The sequence below is a fragment of the Microcebus murinus genome, chromosome 4, assembly GCF_040939455.1.
Source record: "Microcebus murinus isolate Inina chromosome 4, M.murinus_Inina_mat1.0, whole genome shotgun sequence".
NCBI lineage: Eukaryota > Metazoa > Chordata > Mammalia > Primates > Cheirogaleidae > Microcebus > Microcebus murinus.
In genome coordinates, this window is record NC_134107.1 from 20,578,305 (window position 1) to 20,600,284 (window position 21,980).

Genomic DNA, 21,980 nt, shown 5'->3' on the forward strand with positions numbered 1-21,980 from the left:
CTTCCAAGGCTGCAGTGAACTATGCTGACACCATTGCACTTCAGCCTGGGCACAGACCTATAGTATCTCAAAAAAAAACAAAAAACAAAAAACCAAACAAGAAAGAAACAAAAAGAAGAAAGAAAAAACTATGATCTCATTTAAATTTCACAACAACCCTATAGACACTGTTACAAACACATTTTACACTTGCACAGACAAGTGTAGGCATGTTTAAAAAACTTGTCCAAGCCTTCACATCTGGAAGGTTACTGGAGCCAAGTTTTGAACCTAGATGTTTGGCTTCAGAATTCCAATACACAACTAATGTATTTTACTGCCTCTCCTCCCAAGAAATAAATCAGAAAATTGTTGACAGTTTTAAACAACAAATTCTTCCCTGCTTCGAGATCTTAAATTTTCAGAAATCTGGAGAATCTATAATCTCACAACATCCTAAACCTGATATTCTTCCCATAGGTAAGAAAAAGGAATGAAGTCTTACTATTTCAAGTTTATATATATTTATTCAAAAGCATTTGCTGAGTATTTCCTCTGTTCCAGAAAATGCATTTCATATACAGGGAACAAAACAGATAAGTAACTACTCTCTTGGCTTTTGCATTCAGCAACCAACTTGAGGGTGCATCTGTTAACTGAGGATAATGATATCTACCCTATAAGCTTGTTGTGAGAATCAAGTGCTATTTTACATGTAAAGTACTATACTCACACATAGGAAGCGCTCAATAAATGTTAGATTTTTTTAGTAGCAACTCAATCTATGGATATAAAAATAAACACCGCTTGGTATTCATTTAAGCTCAATTTAGTGGGGCAGTAGCATGTCAAGTGCTAGGGAAGGGCTGGGCTCCTCCGGGCGAGTATGCACAGCACTGCGCCTGAGGAATTAAAAGAATTTCATTATGAGGTGCAGTAATTATTCCACGCAGTGCAAAGGATCGAGGGTCAGAGAAGTGATGCTCCAAGTGGCTGGCTCCAGAGGCAGAGGAGGGAGACAGTGGCGGGGCGGGGCGGGGGAACAGTGGGGGAGGTTTAAAAGATCCCCCCCCCCCCCAAGATTAATCAAAGCAGGTTTAGGGTACCAGTGGGACCAGATCAGTAAGGTTCCTGTATCCCATTCCAACAATTTAGGCTTTTTCCTTGTAGGCAGTAGATTCTCTAGTGATTTTTCCCAGCTAATAAGCAAAATATGAGACATTATCTTTGTGCTCTAAGAAATTACAAAAGCGTAAAAGACCCACTATCCTATTTAATGTTCAATGTTATGCCCAAGGTAAGCCACAATAATCAGGGCGAAACTTGCGGAAAGACCCAGAAAACAGCATAGCTTCCTAAAGGACAAACAACATCGAACACTTCACTGAGAATAGCCACAAGATGGAGGACAACAGGATAAAGAAAAGACAGCAAAAGACGCATGGGTGGAACCCTCTGTAAGTGGAGAAGGCATTCTAAACCCAGGCCCTTCGGCTCTATTGGCTTCACTCGCACCCTTTTTCCTATTCCATTGGCTACCGGCGCCGTCTCTGGGTCAAACCAGCCAATGGCCTGGCGCCGTGGGTAAACCGGCCCTTCCTCCCAGGGGAGGAGGAGCCAGAAGCGCCAAAGGGCCCAAGGCGCCAGCGCAGGCGCGCGCCCCGCCGGTTAAAAGCGGACTCCGGCGGGAGGCGGTGCCGTGGTGCATGAATATTGATTACGCATCGCCACGCCGAGTGCCCGCCCCTCTCGGCTGCCCGACGTTCGCTGCTCGCGCTCGGGCTCGCGATGGGGAAGAAGTCCCGGGCGGTACCCGGCCGCAGGCCCATTCTGCAGCTCTCTCCGCCCGGTCCCCGAAGCAGCACGCCGGGCCGGGACTTGGAGCCGGAACCCGACACCGAGCCGGACTCGACAGCAGCTGCCCCCAGCCAACCATCCCCCGCGGCGACGGCGGCGGCGGGGGCGACGACGACCACGACTGCGGTGACTGCCACCGCGGCCCCGGACGACTCTGCTTCGGAAGGCAAGTGTGCGCGATGGGCCCCGCCTAGTTGGGGCGCCCTAAACTCGAGCTCGGGGCTTGCGGCCTAGGCTTCTCCGGGCCCTCGACCTCACCCTGCGACGGAGAGAAACCCGGGCGGGGGCGGGGGGGGGTCCGCTTTCGCGGCCTGCTTGTTCTGGGCCTGTGGGGCGGGCGGCGTGGGCCCCGGGAGGCGGAAGGGGCCGGCCGTGCTGTGCGCACTCGGCCGGGCCCACCCCGAGGCGCCATCTCTGGTGCGGGGTTGCCCCGGGAACGTTTGAAATGCGACCGGGGCCGGGCACCCCGAATCTCCTAAACGCCACGAGATTAACGCATAGGGTAGGTGTGAGTGTAGGAGTTTACGCGTGCGAGGCTTGTGACCGTGGAACCAGGCCTTCTCTACACGTCACCAGCTTCCTTTCGTTTTTGTTGAAACCGAAAAGAAAAGCTCCTTTTTATTATGCCAGTCAGAGTGTAAGTATCTCCCAACTAACAGGTATCCCCCACACTCTTGCAGAAGTGGAGCTTGTGGGTTCCCAAGCGCTTGTGGGGTTCTCGCTGGAACGCCGCTTGGGTTAAGAGTAACTGGCACGCTGCTACGCAGCCAGGCGCTGGAGAAGCAGCCACCATTTCAGGGGTTAAACTAATCGCAAAAAATACGCTATAGCGGTGCTTGTGGTAGGGGTCCTGTCACAGCCTGGACAAGATTTGTTGTGTGTTAATTTTGAAGTATTGCAGATGTAATTTTTATATACAATGTCAGATTCTTCCTTTTATGTTAAAGTCACCAGGCAAGTGGAAGATTCTAGCTCTGCTTGTTTATCATCTGCTAGTTATTTGGGTCAATGAGACGCCCTGTTTTTAAATTGTGGAAATATAGATCTGGAAAGTCAAATGCAAGATTTACTTGTCAGCTCTAGTGTTTTCTCTGGTCTGGAGTCTGACTGCAGTTTTCTTTTTTTTTAATCCAGATGAACAGGAAGTGGTGGTGGAGGCCCCAAGAGTTGTTCAGAACCCTCCAAAACCAGTCATGACCACCAGACCTACGGCTGTTAAAGCAACAGGTATGGGTTGTTGTTGTTGTTTTTTTTTTTTTTTCCAATTTTTTTTATCTTCTAATAATAGAAAGTACTGGAGTGAAATGTTGTTTTTTACATCTTTTCTAGAATATTTTCATCAATTTAAAGTTGGTTTTGTATATAGAATGCTCTACTGAATGCTTTGGTGTTGCTAATTTATATTTCTTCCATAAAATGGAATTTAAAATCTTTCTGTTCTTGAGAACTGATTGATACATACACTTTAACCAATGCAATATTTGTTGCTTTTTCTGTAGCTAAAATACCTTGTACTACTTTTTCTTCTAATGCAATTTTGTTTCTAGTTTTATGCCCCTCCCCCCAGCTTGGTGTTCCTTAGGGACACCAACCATGGCTTTTCATTCTGTGCATTTTTTTTCTTCTTCCCTCTTTCTTCCGTTTCTTCACTTTCTTTTCTTTCTGTCTTTTTTAGAGATGGGGTCTTGCTCTGTTGTCCAGGTTGGGGTACAGTGTTGCAGTTATAGCATACTGCAGTCTGGAACTCCTGGGCTCAAGTGATCCTGCCACCTCAGCTTCCTTTTTTTTTTTTTTTTTTTGAGACAGAGTCTCACTTTGTTGACCAGGCTAGAGTGAGTGCCATGGCGTCAGCCTAGCTCACAGTAACCTCAAACTCCTAGGCTCAAGCGATCCTCCTGCCTCAGCCTCCCAAGTAGCTGGGACTACAAGCATGTGCTACCATGCCTGGCTAATTTTTTTCTATATATATATTAGTTGGCCAATTAATTTCTTTCTATTTATAGTAGAAATGGGGGTCTCACTCTTGCTCAGGCTGGTTTGGAACTCCTGACCTCAAGCAATCTGCCCGCCTTGGCCTCCCAGAGTGCTAGGATTACGGGCGTGAGCCACTGCACCAGGCCCACCTCAGCTTCCTGAGTAGCTAGGACTACAGGCACATGCCACCATGCCTGGCTAATTTTTTAATTTTTTTTTTTTTTTTTTTGAGACAGAGTCTCACTTTATTGCCCAGGCTAGAGTGAGTGCCGTAGCGTCAGTCTAGCTCACAGCAACCTCAAACTCCTGGGCTCAAGCAATCCTCCTACCTCAGCCTCCCAAGTAGCTGGGACTACAGGCATGCGCCACCATGCCCGGCTAATTTTTTTTTTTTTTTTGTATATATATATTAGTTGGCCAATTAATTTCTTTCTATTTATAGTAGAGACGGGGTCTCACTCTTGCTCAGGCTGGTTTCGAACTCCTGACCTCGAGCAATCCGCCCGCCTCGGCCTCCCAGAGAGCTAGGATTACAGGCGTGAGCCACCGCGCCCGGCCTTTTTTAATTTTTTGTAGAGACTGGTTGCTGTGTTTCCCATGCTGGTCTCCAACTCCTAGGCCTCAAGTGATTCTTCCTATCATTTTGCATTGTTAAAAGGGAAAAAATAGGGGAAAAAGAAAAAAGTGACTCTTCCATCAGCTAGCCATGTTGCTGAGATTACAGGCATGAGCCACCACACCTTGCATATTCTGTTTGTTTTCTAATACTACCTTAATTGGTACCTGACAAATGTTTGTTGACCCGAAAATTGTTCTTGTTAAATATTTTTAGGCCGAGTGTGGTGGCTCATGCCTGTAATCCTAGTACTCTGGGAGGCTGAGGCCAGTGGATCATTTGAGCGCAGGAGTTCGAGACCAACTTAGCAAGAGTGAGACCCCTTTCCTACTAAAAATAGAAAGAAATTAGCTGGACAACTAAAAAAATGTAGAAAAAATGAGCCGGGCATGGTGGTGCATGCCTGTAGTACCGGCTGCTTAGGCTTAGGGCAGGAGAATTGCTTGAGCCAGGAGTTTGAGGTTGCTGTGAGCTAGGCTGATTCCATGGCACTCTAGCCTGGGCAACAGAGCAAGACACTGTCTCAAAAAATAAAGTAAAATTTAAATGTTTTTAAGCACAAAAGAATACTGTATTGATAAATGTGGTTTTGTAGACAAACCTGGGTTCATATCCTCACTGTAGCATTCACTCTAATACCCTAGAACAACTATTAATTGGGCTGAATTTCATTTATTTTACAGCCCTGATTTATTTTGAGGGTTAAATTAAATAATGTATATAAAACTCTGACATAGTATCAAGGATGTTAATTTACTTTTTATGTATCTTGAAGATTAAAACACATTTTTTTTGTTTTGTTTTTTGAGACAGAGTCTCACTCTGTTGCTCTGGCTAGAGTGCTGTGGCATCAGCCTAGCTCACAGCAACCTCAAACTCCTGGGCTCAAGCAATCCTTCTGCCTCAGCCTCCCAAATAGCTGGGACTACAGGCATGTACCACCATGCCTGGCTAATTTTTTCTATTTTTTTTTTTTTGGTAGAGATGGGCTCTTGGTCTTGCTCAGGCTGGTCTCCAACTCCTGACCTTGAGCAATCCACCGGCCTCCCAGAGTGCTAGGATCACAGGCGTGACCCACTGTGCCCAGCCTAAAATACGTTTTCATGTTAAATACTCTATAATTTGTAGTAATTTTTTTTTTCTTTTCAGTTTGGAATACTTTTGTGCTAGTTGATACCTAGAATGATAGATGATTATTTCTCTCTCCCCACCATTTGCCACTTAAAAAAAATACCAGTGTGGGTTATATAAAAGCTAAGATTTGATTGTGAGAGAAATTTCAGAATAGGTAATGCCATTTTGTATTTGCAAATTATATACGTTATTTGAGTCTTCAAAGACTCATGTATGATGTATAGAACTTAAATGTTCCTAGGAGAAATTTTTTTGATTACTGCTATGGTTTGAATGTCCCCTCATGATCTAAACACCTTCCATTAGACTCCACCTTCCGACACTCTTGCATTGGGGATTAAGTTTCCAAAACAATGCCTTTGAGGGGACACATTCAAATTATAGTAGGTATATACCTAAGAAGTAATTTACTGCTGGATGTAGTTTGTTGATTTGCAGATTGTATGGTACTATCCTTCAAAGGTAAACACATTGAGGTTTGAGGGGTCAGCACTCATCTCAGAAAAAGATTGTTAAGGCTTTGAAGTAGGGCCCTGCTTACTTTTCAGGAAGTTGGTTAAAAAAAAAAAAAAGAATATCCCAGCTTCCTCAGGTTTAAAATAACAATAAATCTTCATAGTCGTCTAGGGTGTAAGACTTTTGTTTTGTTTGTTTGTTTAAAGGGTCTTGCCATGTTGCCCAGGCTGGTCTTGAATTCCTAGGCTCAAGCGATCCAACTGATTTAGCTTCCCTAGTAGCTAGAACTATCCATGTGAGCCACCACTCTGACCAGCTTTTGTTTTATTTTTCTAAGATTAAGCAATTTTACATAATAATGTGAACATTTATTTTCATTGTTATTCTGAATTTATGCTGTTCCTTATGAGTATATGCACTACATTTTCAGAGATTTATTTGGAATATATATGCATTTTATGGCTTCTATTCCTTCAGCATTACCTTTAATCCCTTTAGAATTATTTCATGTAATCCTATAATGGTCTGGTTAATCACAGTGGTATTGCATCAGGTACTGTGCTATAATTTGCTTTGCCTAGCAGCCTATTTGAGAGCATTTGAGTTGTTTACAGCTTTCACTTGTTTAAAACAAGCTGCTAGAAGCTTTGTGAAAATTTTTTCTTAGTTATTTCCTAGGATTGTAGTTGCAAAGATAGATAATCATCTAGGTAAAAGAAACTTGAGTTTGTTGGCCTTGGTACCTGTTACCAGGTTGCACTTAAGAAATATTGAATCAATTTATAATGTTTCTAATAATATTCATTGTGCCAGTTTCCCACAACTACTGGGTTTAATATTCATTTACTTTGCTAATTTAATAGTCATTATGTTATTAGGAGCTTGAAGAGATTTGTTGTATGTACTGACTGGCTCTAAGGTTAAGGAAATGGGAATAGACAGAGCCTTGACTAAACCTATTATGAACCTACAAAATTTTGTAATAAATTCCATGCAGCTCATCTAGTTGGAGCCTTTTACCAAAGAATATAGAATTAAGGCCAATAGGCTGAGTTCAGTGGCTCACACCTGTGATCCTAGCACTCCCAGTGGCCAAGGCCAGAGGACTGCTTGAACTCAGGAGTTCAAGACTAGCCTGAGCAAGACCCCATTTCTACTAAAAATAGAAAAATCAGCCAGGCAGTGGCATGCCCCTGTAGTTCTCCTAGTTACTTGGGGGGGCTGAGGCAGAAAGATTGCTTAAGCCCAGAAGTTTGAGGTTGCAGTGAGCCACAATGATACCACTGCACGCTAGGAAGACCAGGCGAGGGGACACAGAGCAAGACTGTCTTAAAAAATTTCTTTTTGGAAATTGATATGTAGTGTAAGAACTTACCTATATACCAAAAAAAAAAAAGGAGAGAAAAGAATTAATGTCTAAAACATTGAATATAAACTTTTTCTTTTCTTTTTTTTTTTTGACCAAGTTAGAATTCTGTATTTTTTTTTTCTTTTTCTATTTTTAATTTAAATTTTTGTTTAAAAAAATATTTTTTGCCTTGTCCTTCTAGGTAGCTATGATTACAGGCACGTCACCACATCCAGTGAATGGAACAACTTACGTTTACTTTTAGGTGAATCCATGAGTTCATGGATGGAATGTATGATACAGAAAACTAGAGTCTTCTTCTTGATATGTATTCATATATGAAATTTTTATTGAGAATATAGAATGTGCCAGGCACTGAAATTTAGTCTAATTAACAGTTGAGAAAGTCTAGCACTTCCTGTGTACTTATAGTAATATTATATAGAGGGGTATATATGTTCACATAATTGTAACATTAGAGTAGCCACAGGTGATCCAAAAGGAAATGGCATAGCAGTATTACAGAGGCCATACCTGTGGCCTTACCACTTGAGTTTGAGGAAGACATAATTTTTCTAGCCATTTTGACTACCATTTTAATTCATGTCACTTCCTGTTTGAGGAATAATCATTAAGAGCTTCGTTTTTAACTTTGAAAATCTGTTTCAACTAGTATACCATAATAGGCTTAGTGTTTGTTTTTTTTTTTAAGACGGTTTTGCTATGTTGCCTGGGCTAGATTGCCATGGCATCAGCCTCGCTCACAGTAACCTCATACTCTTGGGCTCATGTGATCCTCCTGCCTCAGCCTCCCTAGTAGCTGGGACTACAGGCATGTGCCACCATGCCCAGCTAATTTTTTTTTTAGTTGCCTGGCTAATTTATTTCTTTTTTTTTAAATAGAGATGGGGTCTCACTCTTGCTCAGGCTTTTCTCGAACCCCTGACCTCAAGTATCCCTTCCGTATCGGCCTCCCAGAGTGCTAGGATTACAGGTGTGAGCTACTGTGCCTGACCTGGCTTAGTGTTTTGAGGTTAACACTTCAATCACCAAATTCTAAAATCGTCATATACTACGTGCTGTCTTGAAAGGTTGAGTAGTTGAGCATGTATTTTGGGGAAGATGTCAAGTAGCTGTGTACATTCATTTTATTTATTTATTCCCGAGATAGGGGCTGTGTTGTCTAGGCTGGTAACTCCTGGGCTCAAGCCCCATCCTCTTGCCTCAGCCATTTGAGTAGCTAGGGTTATAGATGCGAGATGCCATGCCTGGCCAGATCGATCTTAATTAATTTTAAGTATATAATGTAATTTATATCTCTGTGGTAGTTCAGTGATTATTTATTTTAATGTTATATTCTAATCTTTTTTTTTTGAGGCAGAGCCTCACTCTGTTGCCAAGCTAGAGTATGTTTTAATCTTAAGTACACTGTATGTAAACTCTTTGGCTAAAGAACCACATTATACTTTCTTTTAGATAACTTTCTAGGACATACGAGCATTATTACTAATATTGTTTCCCTTTTTATTTCCAGGCGGTCTGTGCTTACTTGGTGCTTATGCTGACAGTGATGATGATGAAAGTGATGTTTCTGAAAAACCAGCACAATCCAAAGAGGCAAATGGAAACCAGTCAACTGATATTGATAGTACATTGGCCAACTTCCTAGCGGTCAGTGATGCTTTTGTTTGGGTTTTCAGTTATTGAAGCCACTTCGGGACCTGGATCTCAAGTGGGTCAGCATATTTGTTGGTCTCAGTTCTCTTCCCCTACCTCCTTTCTTCTATATCTCTCCTCTATTTTTTTTAATTAATTAATTTTTTATTTATTTCAGGATATTGTGAGGGTACAAACATTTTGGTTACATTTTATGTCTTTGCCTCACCCAAGTGAGGATTAGAGACATGCCCTTCCCCTCTACCAATGCTCACCACATCCATTAGTTGTGAGTTTATCCCCCCCCCCAAATCCTTGGAGAATATTACTACCATGTGAGGCCCATAGTGTTTAGTTAGTGCCTATTTGATGGCAATTACATATGGAGCCTATTCTTCTGATCTTGTGATACCTCACTTCAGATAATGGGCTCAAGCTCTATCTAGGAAAATATAAAAGGTGCTAGATCACCATCATTTCTTATATTTGAGTAATATTCCATTGTATACATATACCAAATTTTAATAATCCACTCATCAATTGACAGGCACTTGGGTTGTTTCCACTGTATCTCTCTTTTTGTGAAACTTGTAAGGAGAAGAAAGAAGAATTGCAGGGGACTGGGGAACATGTGTAATTGGAAGATAAGTTTTTTTTTTTGTAAAGACAGAGTCTTGCTCTGTTGCTCAGGCTAGAGTGCCGTGGCATCTGCTTAATTCATTTCAACCTCAAACTAGTGGGCTCAAGCAAACCTCCTGCCTCAGCCTCCCAAGTAGCTGGGAGGATAGGCATGTGCGGCCACACCTGGCAGAATTTTCAGTTTTTAGTGGAGAATGGGGTCTTGCTCATGCTTGGGCTGGTCTTGAATTCCAAAGCTCAAGAGATCCTCCCACCTTGGCCTCCCAGAGTGCTAGGATTACAGGCATGAGCAATGGCGCCTGGCCAGGGGGTTTTTGTTTTTGTTTTGTTTTTTTTTTTGAGACAGTCTTGCTTTGTTGCCCAGGCTAGAGTGAGTGCAGTGGTGTCAGCCTAGCTCACAGCAACCTCAAACTCCTGGGCTCAAGCAATCTTCCTGCCTCAGCCTCCCCAGTAGCTGGGACTATAGGCATGCACCACCATGCCCGGCTAATTTTTTCTATATATATTAATTGGCCAATTAATTTATTTCTATTTATAGTAGAGACGGGGTCTCACTCTAGCTCAGGGTGGTTTCAAACTCCTGACCTTGAGCTATCCGCCTGCCTCGGCCTCCCAGAGTGCTAAGATTATAGGCGCCAAGGGGTTTTGAGTTGAGAAGTTGAGAATGAGTATTTAGAATTTTAAGTGATTGCCATTTCCTCAAATTTCTCATTTTGATGTAATTAATGCATTTGTTACTCTTTCAATTCTGAAGGAGATAGATGCCATAACAGCTCCTCAACCTTCAGCTCCTGTAGGGGCTTCTGCTCCACCTCCAACTCCACCTCGACCAGAGCCAAAGGAAGCAGCATCATCTGCCCTTTCTTCCACTGCTTCAAATGGAACAGACTCAAACCAGACATCAGGGTGGCAGTATGATACCCAGTGTTCACTAGCAGGAGGTAAACTTGATCCTTTAATTTTTTTTTTTTTTTTTGAGACAGAGTCTTGCTTTGTTGCCCAGGCTAGAGTGAGTGCCATGGTGTCTGCCTAGCTCACAGCAACCTCAAACTCCTGGGCTCAAGCAATCCTGCTGCCTCAGCCTCCCGAGTAGCTGGGACTACAGGCATGCGCCACCATACCCAGCTAATTTTTTCTATATATGTTAGTTGACCAAATAATTTCTTTCTATTTATAGTAGAGATGGGGTCTCACTCTTGCTCAGGCTGGTTTCGAATTCCTGACTTTGAGCAATCCGCCCACCTCGGCCTCCCAGAGTGCTAGGATTACAGGCATGAGCCACCATTAAAGGCCTGGATTACAGGCATGAGCCGCCATCAAAGGCCTGATCCTTTAATTTTTAAAGAAATCTAAAGTGTAATCCTTAAAGATATTCCAGTCATTGACATTCATAGAGATGAAAGCCCAGATGCTTTAGCTCCAGACGTTAAGATTCTGCCCTTTCAAATGTATTTGGAAGATGGTGTGTAGGATAGTAGTCTCTGAAAACTTGCAGGATATAATTTTTTATCTTTTGAAAAATAATTGCTCACCCTTTAGTAGCAGATTATGCTAAGTGAATGATAAAGGCCGTTATTTTCAAAAGCATTTTGGGGTTTAAAATACATTTTTGGACTAGCAAACTTTTTTTTTTTTTTTTTTTAAGACAATGTAACAGTGCCTATAGCAAACTTTTTTTTTAAACCATGTGTGCAAAGGTGGCTCTGAAAATTTATCGAGAAAATAATTCTTAGTGTTAGACCAGTGGTTCTCAACAAGGGGTGAGGGGTTGCACTCATGAGATATTTGACAATATCTGTAGATATTTTTGATTGTCACAATATAGGAGGCAGAGCACCAATCAGCCCAAAATGTTTTGAGAAACCCTGTGTTAGACTTTTGTGGCTTTTTGAGCTGAGTTGGGATGGAAGCCAGAACTTTGGAGGAATTTGTGCTTCTTGAAACTTGTTTTGGCTGGGTGCGATGGCTCATGCCTGTAATCCCAGCACTTTGGGAGGCCAAGGTGGGAGGATCTTTTGAGGCCAGGAGTTCAAGACCAGCCTGGGCAATATAGAGTGACCTTGTCTCTACAGAAATAAAAATAAGAAAATTAGTTGGGCACTGTTTCGTATGTCTATAGTTCCAACTAGGGAAGCTGAGGCAAGAGGATCATTTGAGTCCAGGAGTTTGAGGTTGTAGTGAGTTCTGATGACACCACTGCACTCTAGCCCATGAGACACAGTGAGGCCCTGTATCCAAAAAAATAATTGTTGTATTTTCTTCTAGTCGGAATTGAGATGGGAGATTGGCAGGAAGTCTGGGATGAGAACACTGGCTGTTATTATTATTGGAACACACAAACAAATGAAGTGACTTGGGAGTTACCCCAATATCTTGCCACCCAGGTACAGGGATTACATTACCAAACCAGGTAAGAATGAACTTGAGAAAAATAAATTACCTAGAAGGAAAGCATAGTCTTGCCTTTTGCTCATAGTATTTGTCTTATATTTCTTTCACTAAGTATATTTATTTTTTTAGTTCTGTAACAGGTGCTGACACTAGTTTTGTGGTAAATACAGACTTATATAATAAGGAGAAAACTATTTCTGTTTCCAATAGTAAAAGTGGACCAGTCATAGCCAAACGAGAAGTTAAAAAGGTTAGTGTTGCAATTTATATCATTTGTTTATTTTTAAATCTAATGAACTTGAATGGTACTCTGAGCACAGGTATAGAAGCCTTATAACATAGATGGCAAAACATGTTAAATTCTGTTTCTTTTAATCTATTTTTTTTGTATTATGCACCATTTATAGCAGTTATCCAGTTCAGTGGTTTTTCAGAGCATTAGGGTGCCATAGAGGTTCCTTTGGGTCATTGTGAAGGACTTGGGAGCAGCCAACCAGGCAGGGCTCCAGGTCCCCATCTCCACTTCAGACAGAATCATTCTATTTTGGGATTCCACATAAGAGTTTTTTCAAATAAAAAGAACAACTACCTTAAAATTAAAAACTGCTACAGGTTAAGCATCCCTTATCTGAAATTCTTGGGACCAGAAATGTTTCCGCTTTCAGATTTTTTGGGATTCTGAAATATTTGCATTATACTGGCTGGTAGAATATTCCCTATCTGACAGTCTGAATTCTGAAATGTTGCAATGAGCATTTCATTTGAGCATCATGATAGTGTTCAAAAGAGCATCTTCGATCTTAATAGTAGGGATACTCAGCCTGTACTAGTGAAATACAAACATTTCTATGGCTACATTAGTAAGAAAAGCAAGTTGTATTCTTTGGAGAGTATGTGTTGAATTGCAGTTTATCTTCAGTTTTAAAATGATGACTTTTTTGGTATCAAAAAGTATTTTTAAAATAATTAAGTCTTGGCCGGGCGTGGTGGCTCACGCTTGTAATCCTAGCACTCTGGGAGGCCGAGGCGGGCGGATTTCTCAAGGTCAGGAGTTCAAAACCAGCCTGAGCGAGACCCCATCTCTACTATAAAAATAGAAAGAAATTAATTGCCCAACTAATATATATATATATAATTTGACAGGCATGGTAGCTCGTGCCTGTAGTCCCAGCTACTCGGGAGGCTGAGGCAGGAGGATCGCTTGAGCCCAGGAGTTTGAGGTTGCTGTGAGCTAGGCTGACGTCATGGCACTCACTCTAGCCTGGGCAACAAAGCGAGACTCTGTCTCAAAAAATAAAAAAAAAAAATAAAAAAAAAAAAAGTAAGTCTTTACAACTCTAGGAGGGAGGTAGGACACGTATTATCCCAATATTTTAAATGTAGTCACATATTTCATTTTAGGAATATTTCACTTTCCTCTAAATCACCTTCAAGCATACCTGTGGGATTTCCTCATCATACAGCAGAAGGTGAAGGTTTATCTAGTCATGTGTTGAGCTAATCAGTTACTGATCTTATTCAAATCTGCCTCTGATTATTATTAGTCTATCTTTTGACATCCTGAGAATAATGGGGAGGATATATTTAAGACTCACCCTGAGCTAGGCTCTAGTTCAAGCACTGCCTTTCTAAAGTAACAGTGTTCTATTATATACATGTAATGGTACAAATGTATACCAATGTTTTAGGAGGTGGTTTTAAAAAATGCCCAGTGACTGAAAACAGTTAACATGAACACTTGAATGTGTATGCAGGTAAGATTCCTTGAAGAATTAAGTGAGACTAAATTATTTTATCCTTTATAGGAAGTAAATGAAGGAATTCAGGCTCTCTCAAATAATGAGGAGGAGAAGAAAGGGGTGGCAGCATCACTACTTGCTCCTTTATTGCCTGAGGGAATAAAAGAGGAAGAAGAGAGATGGAGAAGAAAAGTAATTTGTAAAGAAGAGCCAGTTTCAGAAGTGAAAGAAACAAGTACAACAGTAGAAGAAGCAGCAACGATAGTAAAGCCACAGGAAGTTATGTTGGACAATATAGAAGACCCTTCTCAGGAGGATCTTTGCAGTGTTGTCCAATCTGGAGAAAGTGAGGAGGAAGAGGAACAAGATACCCTTGAGCTGGAACTAGTTTTGGAAAGGAAAAAAGTAAGATTTTAAAGGTTTAGTTGAAGTATGTTTTCCTCCTCAGTACTATTGTACACAGGGATCATTGTGCTTGACATACCTATTTTTGAGATTTTGTTATTTCATTTATCTGTGTTTAAGCTTATGCAGTAAAAACTTGAACTGTATAGTTGTAGTATTTTTGTCCCTGATGATAATTTTGGTAGATGACAACCAATAAAGACTTGACATTATTCTGATTTAAGGATAGTTACAGGCTGAGAGCGGTGGCTCACGCCTATAATCCTGGCATTCTGGGAGGCCAAAGCAGGAGGGTTGCTTGAGCTCAGGAATTCTGAGACCAGCCTGAGCAAGAGTGTGACCCTATCTCTACTAAAAATATAAAAAAACCCAGCCAGAGGCTGGGCGTGGTGGCTCACGCCTGTAATCCTAGCACTTTGGGAGGCCGAGGCGGGCGGATTGCTCAAGGTCAGGAGTTCGAAACCAGCCTGAGCGAGACCCCATCTCTACCAAAAATAGAAATAAATTAATTTACCAACTAAAAAATATATATACAAAAAATTAGCCGGGCATGGTGGCGCATGCCTGTAGTCCCAGCTACTTGGGAGGCTGAGGCAGTAGGATTGCTGAGCCCCGGAGATTGAGGTTGCTGTGAGCCAGGCTGACGCCACGGCACTCAACTCTAGCCTGGGCAACAAAGTGAGACTCTGTCTCCAAAAAAAAAAAAAAAAAAACCAGCCAGAAAAAAAACAGCCAGGCATGGTGGTGTGCACCTGTACTCCTAGCTACTCAGTTTGAGATTGCTGTGAGCTAGGCTGATGCCTTAGCACTCTAGTCTGGGCAACAGAACAAGACTCTGTCTTCAAAAATAAAAAAAGGATAGATAGGTACAATGAATATTGAAACTGATTTAACTTCTTAACAAATGAACATTGTGATAATTCAGTTTTTAATCCTATAATTAAAGTACAAGCTGACTTTCAGAGACGATCCATGGCATTGTTTGGATGGTTAAATGGGCATCATATGTTAAGAATTGAAAGGAACCTATAATTTCATGTGCAATCCTTTTACAAAAAAAGATGGTCCTCATGCCAGGCACGGTGGTTCACGCCTGTAATCCTAGCTCTCTGAGAGGCTGAGGCAGGCAGTTTGCTCGAGGTCAGGAGTTCAAAACCAGCCCGAGCAAGACCAAGACCCTGTCTCTACTATAAATAGAAAGAAATTAATTGGCCAACTAATACATATAGAAAAAATTAACCAGGCATGGTGGCACATGCCTGTAGTCCCAGCTATGCGGGAGGCTGAGGCAGGAGGATCGCTTGAGCCCAGGAGTTTGAGGTTGCTGTGAGCTAGGCTGACGCCAGGACACTCACTCTAGCCTGGGCAACAAAGTGAGACTCTGTCTCAAAAAAAAAAAAGGTCCTCAGGAAACTTTCCTCATTGGGATGTTGGTTTTTACCTATTTTCTGCCTTTTTTTCCTCCCCTTAGAACAGTTTAATTTGTTGCCTTAAAAGGTCCTTATATGAAGCAAAATCTTCACAGATATATAATAGTAATATCTTCTTGAAGCTTTCTCCCATTTGAATAGTAAGAAGCTATGGGGGACTAGTTAAATTAAGCTTTTTCTGTTGGGTAAACATGGAAAATTTATATATTTGTGGATCTTTGGAATGTATCCCTTTCAAATCAATATTTGTTACTGTAATTATGTAAGTATAGCAGATACTGAGTAGCAGTAGAATATGGAGCATAATCCTCAGTTCTGATAGCAGAAATGTATTAAGAAATGCTTCCTGTTCTAAGAACATAGTCATGGCTGTTATTTTTGCCAGTCACAAATGCTTAAATAAGCAGTTAATGTAACTTCATTGTTATGTTCATTGTAGGCAGAGTTGCGAGCCTTGGAGGAAGGAGATGGTAGTGTGTCAGGGTCTAGTCCACGTTCTGATAACAGCCAGCCAGCATCTCAAGATGGAATGCGTAGACTTATGTCTAAAAGAGGAAAATGGAAGATGTTTGTTCGAGCTACCAGTCCAGAATCTACCAGCCGAAGTTCTAGCAAAACTGGACGAGATACTCCAGAAAATGGAGAAACTGGTAATTTATGCTTCATATTAAACTTTAGAGTTGAAAGATATGGAGGGGAGGCCGGACGCGGTGGCTCACACCTGTAATCCTAGCTCTCTGGGAGGCTGAGGCGGGTGGATTGCTGGAGGTCAGGAGTTCAAAACCAGCCTGAGCGAGAGCAAGACCCTGTCTCTGCTATAAATAGAAATTAATTGGCCAACTAATACATAAAGAAAAAATTAGCCGGGCATGGTGGCGCATGCCTGTTCCCAGCTACTCAGGAGGGTGAGGCAGCAGGATTGCCTGAGCCCAGGAGTTTGAGGTTACTGTGAGCTAGGCTGGTGCCATGGCACTCACTCTAGCCCGGGCAACAAAGTGAGACTCTGTCTCAAAAAAAAAAAAAGATATGGAGGAGGGGAAGGAAATTTTCTTTTCCTTTTTTAGATTTCTTCTTCAACAAAAAGATGGAGATCATGCTTTGCTCCTTTGGGGGAAGTGCTAGGAAAGAAGCTTCCTTCTGCTTCTCTACCTTTTTCTCTTCCATCTCTAGTAGAGAAATAAAGTCTGAGAGGTTGACATCTATTGGGTGGTATATTCATTACTGAGTGGGGATTACTTCTCCCTCAAAAGCAGAAAACAAGGTTGACACTGGCCTCCTTTTTTAATTGCTTGCCACAGAAATTGCCTTGATCTGTCTAAAGCCCATGGGCTGTCCTTTGCTCACTATTTCCAGATGGTTAGCAAGGCAGGCAAGGACTATTTCTGGGGAGCTCAGCCTCCGTGTGGGTGGGAAGATAGTTTGATCCTGATCCTATTGTCAGGACCCAACTTATCTTCATTCAGGGTAAGATAGAAGAGACCTGCTGCGTTTTAGCCCTGGATAAAGCTAATATGTTAATCTCCATTTGGCCCTAATTCTGTGGTTGAAAGTTAGTGGTAAGATTTGAACACCAAACCTTAGTTGAGTATACCTAGCAGAAAATACTTATGTAGGGCATGATTAAAAAACAAATAGCTGGGCACAGTGGCACAGGAGGCTGAGGCAGGAGGATTTCTTAAGCCAGCTAGCCTGGGCAACATACCGAGTCCCTGTCTCTAAAACCAACAAACAGACACAGGTGGTAAACCAAAGGCAAACATCCTTGTTTGAATTTTTTTTCTTTTCAATTAGCAATATAGAAAGAGTATAAAGGAAAGTTCTATGTGTCCCTTCATCTTTTCTTTATTCTCATTCCCTACCTCTGTAGTCTATTTTCTCTATCCTTTATATACATATATCTTGCCAGACCATTTCCTCTGTCTTTACAAAGAAACTCTTCCCCCTCTCAATGGACATTTAAATTGTGTCTGTTTCACTCTTTAAAAATAATGTTGGCTGGGTGTGCTGGTCCATGACTGGAATCTCACACTTTGGGAGGAAGGCCAAGGTGGAAGGATCACTTGAGACCGGGAGTGCAAGACCAGTTTGGGAAACAAAACAAGACCATGTTTCTACAAAAGTTAAATAAAAAGGCACAGTGGTGCACAACTATTGTTCCAGCTGCTCAGGAGGCTAAGGCAGGAGGATTCTTGAGCCCAGGAGTTCAAGGCTTCAGGAGCTATGATGACACCATTACACTCCAGCCTGGGCAATAGAGTAAGACCCCATCTCTAAAGAAAAGAAAAAATGCTGCAGTTGTACAATCAAGAAAACCATATAGGCCACACAAATGTCCATTCAAAAAAGAAGGAATAGATTATGGCGTATTCTTACAGTGGAATACTAAGCACCAGTGACAAAACAAATAAGCCATAGTTACATTCATCAACACGAATTGATCTTAGAAGCAAAAAGTTTGAAGAAAAAAGCCACAAAACAATGTGTATGTCAATATTATATGTATATAAGTTGGAAAATAGATAAAAGTATTGCATTTACAGGAGTTTGAAAAATATTGCATTTAAAGATCTGTCCATTATGAAGCTAAAGGAATGTAGTGACTTGACACCATAGGAGTAGAGGTATGCATGGTGTGGATGTGTTGACAGAAGCATAGGGAGCTTCAGAGGCATTTGGAGTGTTCTGTTGATATTTTAATACTCCAGTAAGCTGTGTTATTTGTTCGTTTTATTCTTTAAACTGAATTATACACATGTTTCACAGTGAATAATGCTCTAGTAAATATCATGGTACTTGTATCCTTTTTTTAATTTATTTTTTAAAGACTAATCAAGTATAGTAGTGAGAAGGAGGCAGTGTGGGGGGGAAGAGTAGACAAAGAAGTTTGATCTGTAACTGACTAAATAGTCAATTGAGGTAACTCACTACTTTCAGACCAGCTGATTCTGGTGCTTGTATCTTTATGCACATTCTAGTATCACTGCAGCATAGATTCATAGTGAAATATATTGCTAGATCAAGAGGTCTGTGCATTCTAATTAGATAGAGCCTGCATACTTGCTCTCCAAAGCATTCCAGTCTTAGGGGTCTAGTGGTGCTTAAAATTGTTAAATTATTGTACTTGACACCAGATAAGAGATTTCTAATGTACAATGGCATTATTAAAGTAATAGGTGAGATTAATAGATTTTGTTTCAGACAATTTGGAAATATAGAAAGAATATTAATGGTCAGGTGAAAGGAGAACCAAGGCGATTATATGATAAATAAGCATTTAAAGGTTTAGGCTATATAAAGCTGTTCAAATTGATGTAAAGTCACATTTTACTTAAGATCAGTGATTAACCAGCTTTAAGAAAAGGTTCTCAAATTTGGGTTTTTTTTTTAAGTGTGATATTCTCATAACTGTCATTTAGATTGTATGTTTGGCTGGGCAGGGTGGCTCACACCTGTAATCCTAGCATTCTGGGAGGCCTAGGTGGAAGGACGTCTGGAGCTCAGGAGTTTGAGACCAGCCTGAGCAAGAGTGAGACCCGGTCTCTACTAAAAATAGAAATTCAATGGACAACTAAAAATAGAAAAAATTAGCTGGGCCTGTAGGCCCAGGTACTTGGGAGGCTGAGACCAGAGGATTGCTTAAGCCTGCTGTGAGCTAGGATGACGCCATGGCACTGTAGCCCGGGCAACAGAGCAAGACTCTTGTCTCAAAAAAAGAAAAAAAAAAAAATAGATTGTATTTATGCATTGCTTTGAGTATGTAGGTGTTAAGAAATAAAGATTATGAAGGGGGTTCATATCTTGTGCTTCATTTAAGTTTGTGGTAGACCTAGTCTCTTGGAGGGTTCTGCTACCAACAGACATGAACACCAGCCATAATAGGTGGATCCAGTGTAGATTGTCTGTAGGTCTTAACCAGTTCTGGAAGGAAGTTATTAGATGGTTTAAAATTAATGCTGCTCTGCTTTCGAGAGCCTTTCCTCCAAGCCTCCCATCTTAGTAGAAAATCTTATATATTCTAGGTTTGATATCTACATTTTGTAAGTAATCGAAGCAGCAGTATTGTGGAAAAGAAGAAAAGATGTTAAGTAGAAGGGGGGAAAGAAGAAACTATACAGGATAATCTAGGAGAAAAAAGTAAATTTTAAAGATACATTTTTTTTTTTTTTTTTTGAGACAGAGTCTTGCTTTGTTGCCCAGGCTAGAGTGAGTGCCATGGCGTCAGCCTAGCTCACAGCAACCTCAAACTCCTGGGCTCAGGCAATTCTGCTGCCTCAGCCTCTCAAGTAGCTGGGAGTACAGGCATGCGCCACCATGCCCGGCTAATTTTTTCCATATATATTAGTTGGCCAATTCATTTTTTTCTATTTATAGTAGAGACGGGGTCTTGCTCTTGCTCAGGCTGGTTTCGAACTCCTGACCTTGAGCAATCCTCCCACCTCGGCCTCCCAGAGTGCTAGGATTACAGGCATGCTAGGATCTTAGGCGCCCAGCCTTAAGATACATTTTTTAATGATTAAGGAAAAGTAAAGAAGAGAGCTCTGATAACCTTTTTCATGTATCTGCTACAAGAGGAAGAAAATACATGTGGGGCTCTATTTCTATTTGTCCTTTTGATTTAATTTCACATGTTTTCTTTTATAGCAATTGGTGCTGAAAATTCAGAAAAAACAGATGAAAATTCAGACAAAGAGATGGAAGTGGAAGAATCTCCAGAAAAAATAAAAGTACAGATAGCACCAAAAGTAGAAGAAGAACAGGATTTAAAAGTAAGTATTTTACTTAATGCAGCCTGACAGAAAGGCCAGTCATTAAACTTCTTTCTCTTAGCAAGTAGTGGAAGTAATCTATACTATTTCCAGGGCTAAATCATTTACTTGGTTAGATGAAAAGAACATACTTAAGGCTGAAATAAGTAATTACAAGGCTTGACTTGATGCTGAGAAAAGAAAAATAAATTATAAATGCTAATTAATTTTAAGTTAAAGCTTGATTTGAAAGCAGTAGCTTATCAATATAGGTTTCTCCAGTTTGAGAGTACTGCTAAAGAGGCTAGAAGTTACAGATATAATTCCTCCATGAAATACTTGTTTTTATACAAAGGCAAACTTAGTTCCATTTGCATTTCTAATCTAATTTCATGGGGAGAGTTGGACTAAGTAAGTATTAACTATTTAAGGACAGTCTGAAAAAACCATGTGACATATTCTTTTGACTTGAAAGAGAGAGAGAACTCTTCATTAGTTAGCAACCATATAAAAGGGACTGGGAGAATATATTTTGTTTCAGGCTTCAGCAAGTGGCTAGTATAAACAAATAATAATGAGTAAGTAACAATTGGCAATATGGGACTTATATCATTCAGAATATATTTTTTTCCAACTTTATTGATGTATAATTCATAAAAATTGAATACATTTACTGTGTACACGATAATTTGTTATATGTATACATTGTGGTCTGATTACCACAAACCAGCTAATTATCCTATTCATCACCTTACCTTACATAGTTGCCTTTTGTGTATGTATGTTTTGAGAACATTTAAGATCTACTTTATTAGATTCCCCAGACTTACTCATTTTATAATTGAAAATTTGTACTCTTTGATCAACATCTTCCCATTTCTCCCTTGCACCCACCCTGGCAGTCACAATTCTAATAATACTCTCTTTCTGAGTTCAGCATTTTAAGATTAGGATCTATTGTCAACTGATGAATTCCATGTTGTGTTAGAATGCATTATGATGGATTGAGTATAGGTATGCATTTGATTCCTATAGACCTTCTGTCATTACTTACCACTTAGTTACTATCACTTTGTTATATGAATTATATAAGAATTTTATCCTCTAACTAGATATAGCTGTTTGAGGAAGGCAGTTTATAGGCAGACTCATTCTATCTATAATAATAAATGAAAAATTTATATAATACAGAAAATATTGCTGATTTTATTTTTACTTTTCCTTTTTTTTCTTTTCTACATTATAGTTTCAGATTGGCGAACTGGCAAATACCCTGACGAGTAAATTTGAATTTCTAGGCATTAATAGACAGTCCATCTCCAATTTTCACATGCTGCTCTTACAGACTGAGGTAAGAGCCATTTTTTGGTGGGAACAATCAGTGTTTGAATGAAACGTGGGCACAGTGGCTCATGACTGTATTCCTAGCACTTTGAGGGGGCCGAGGTGGGAGGATCACTTGAGGCCAGGAGTTCGAGGCTGTGGTGAACTATGATGATGTGCCACTGCACTCCAGCTTTAGTGACAGTGAGATCCTGTCTCAAGGAAAAAAACAATTTGTCTTGCTTACATTTTAAACCTAAATTATTTTTAACCTTGATGCGTATTTTA

The 21,980-nt window shown here is 40.7% G+C and overlaps 1 protein-coding gene across 5 annotated transcripts in view; it reads left to right on the top strand.

The window, feature by feature from the left end:
* The first annotated feature begins 1,657 nt into the window (after window positions 1-1,657).
* The window catches only part of FNBP4 (formin binding protein 4), a 38,653-nt gene continuing 18,330 nt past the window's right edge, over window positions 1,658-21,980 (top strand). For 2 of the 5 annotated variants that reach the window (XM_076001868.1, XM_076001867.1), the window contains exons 1-10: window positions 1,662-2,002; window positions 2,971-3,063; window positions 8,899-9,035; window positions 10,414-10,600; window positions 11,925-12,069; window positions 12,180-12,300; window positions 13,856-14,194; window positions 16,064-16,274; window positions 20,266-20,390; window positions 21,616-21,720. In XM_076001868.1, the coding sequence (XP_075857983.1) occupies window positions 1,768-2,002; window positions 2,971-3,063; window positions 8,899-9,035; window positions 10,414-10,600; window positions 11,925-12,069; window positions 12,180-12,300; window positions 13,856-14,194; window positions 16,064-16,274; window positions 20,266-20,390; window positions 21,616-21,720 (1,698 nt within the window). In that variant the 5' untranslated portion in view covers window positions 1,662-1,767. Of the gene's footprint in view, window positions 2,003-2,970; window positions 3,064-8,898; window positions 9,036-10,413; window positions 10,601-11,924; window positions 12,070-12,179; window positions 12,301-13,855; window positions 14,195-16,063; window positions 16,275-20,265; window positions 20,391-21,615; window positions 21,721-21,980 lie in introns of all 5 variants that reach the window. The other 3 variants (XR_012918934.1, XM_076001869.1, XM_012788516.2) reach the window with 2 other exon arrangements.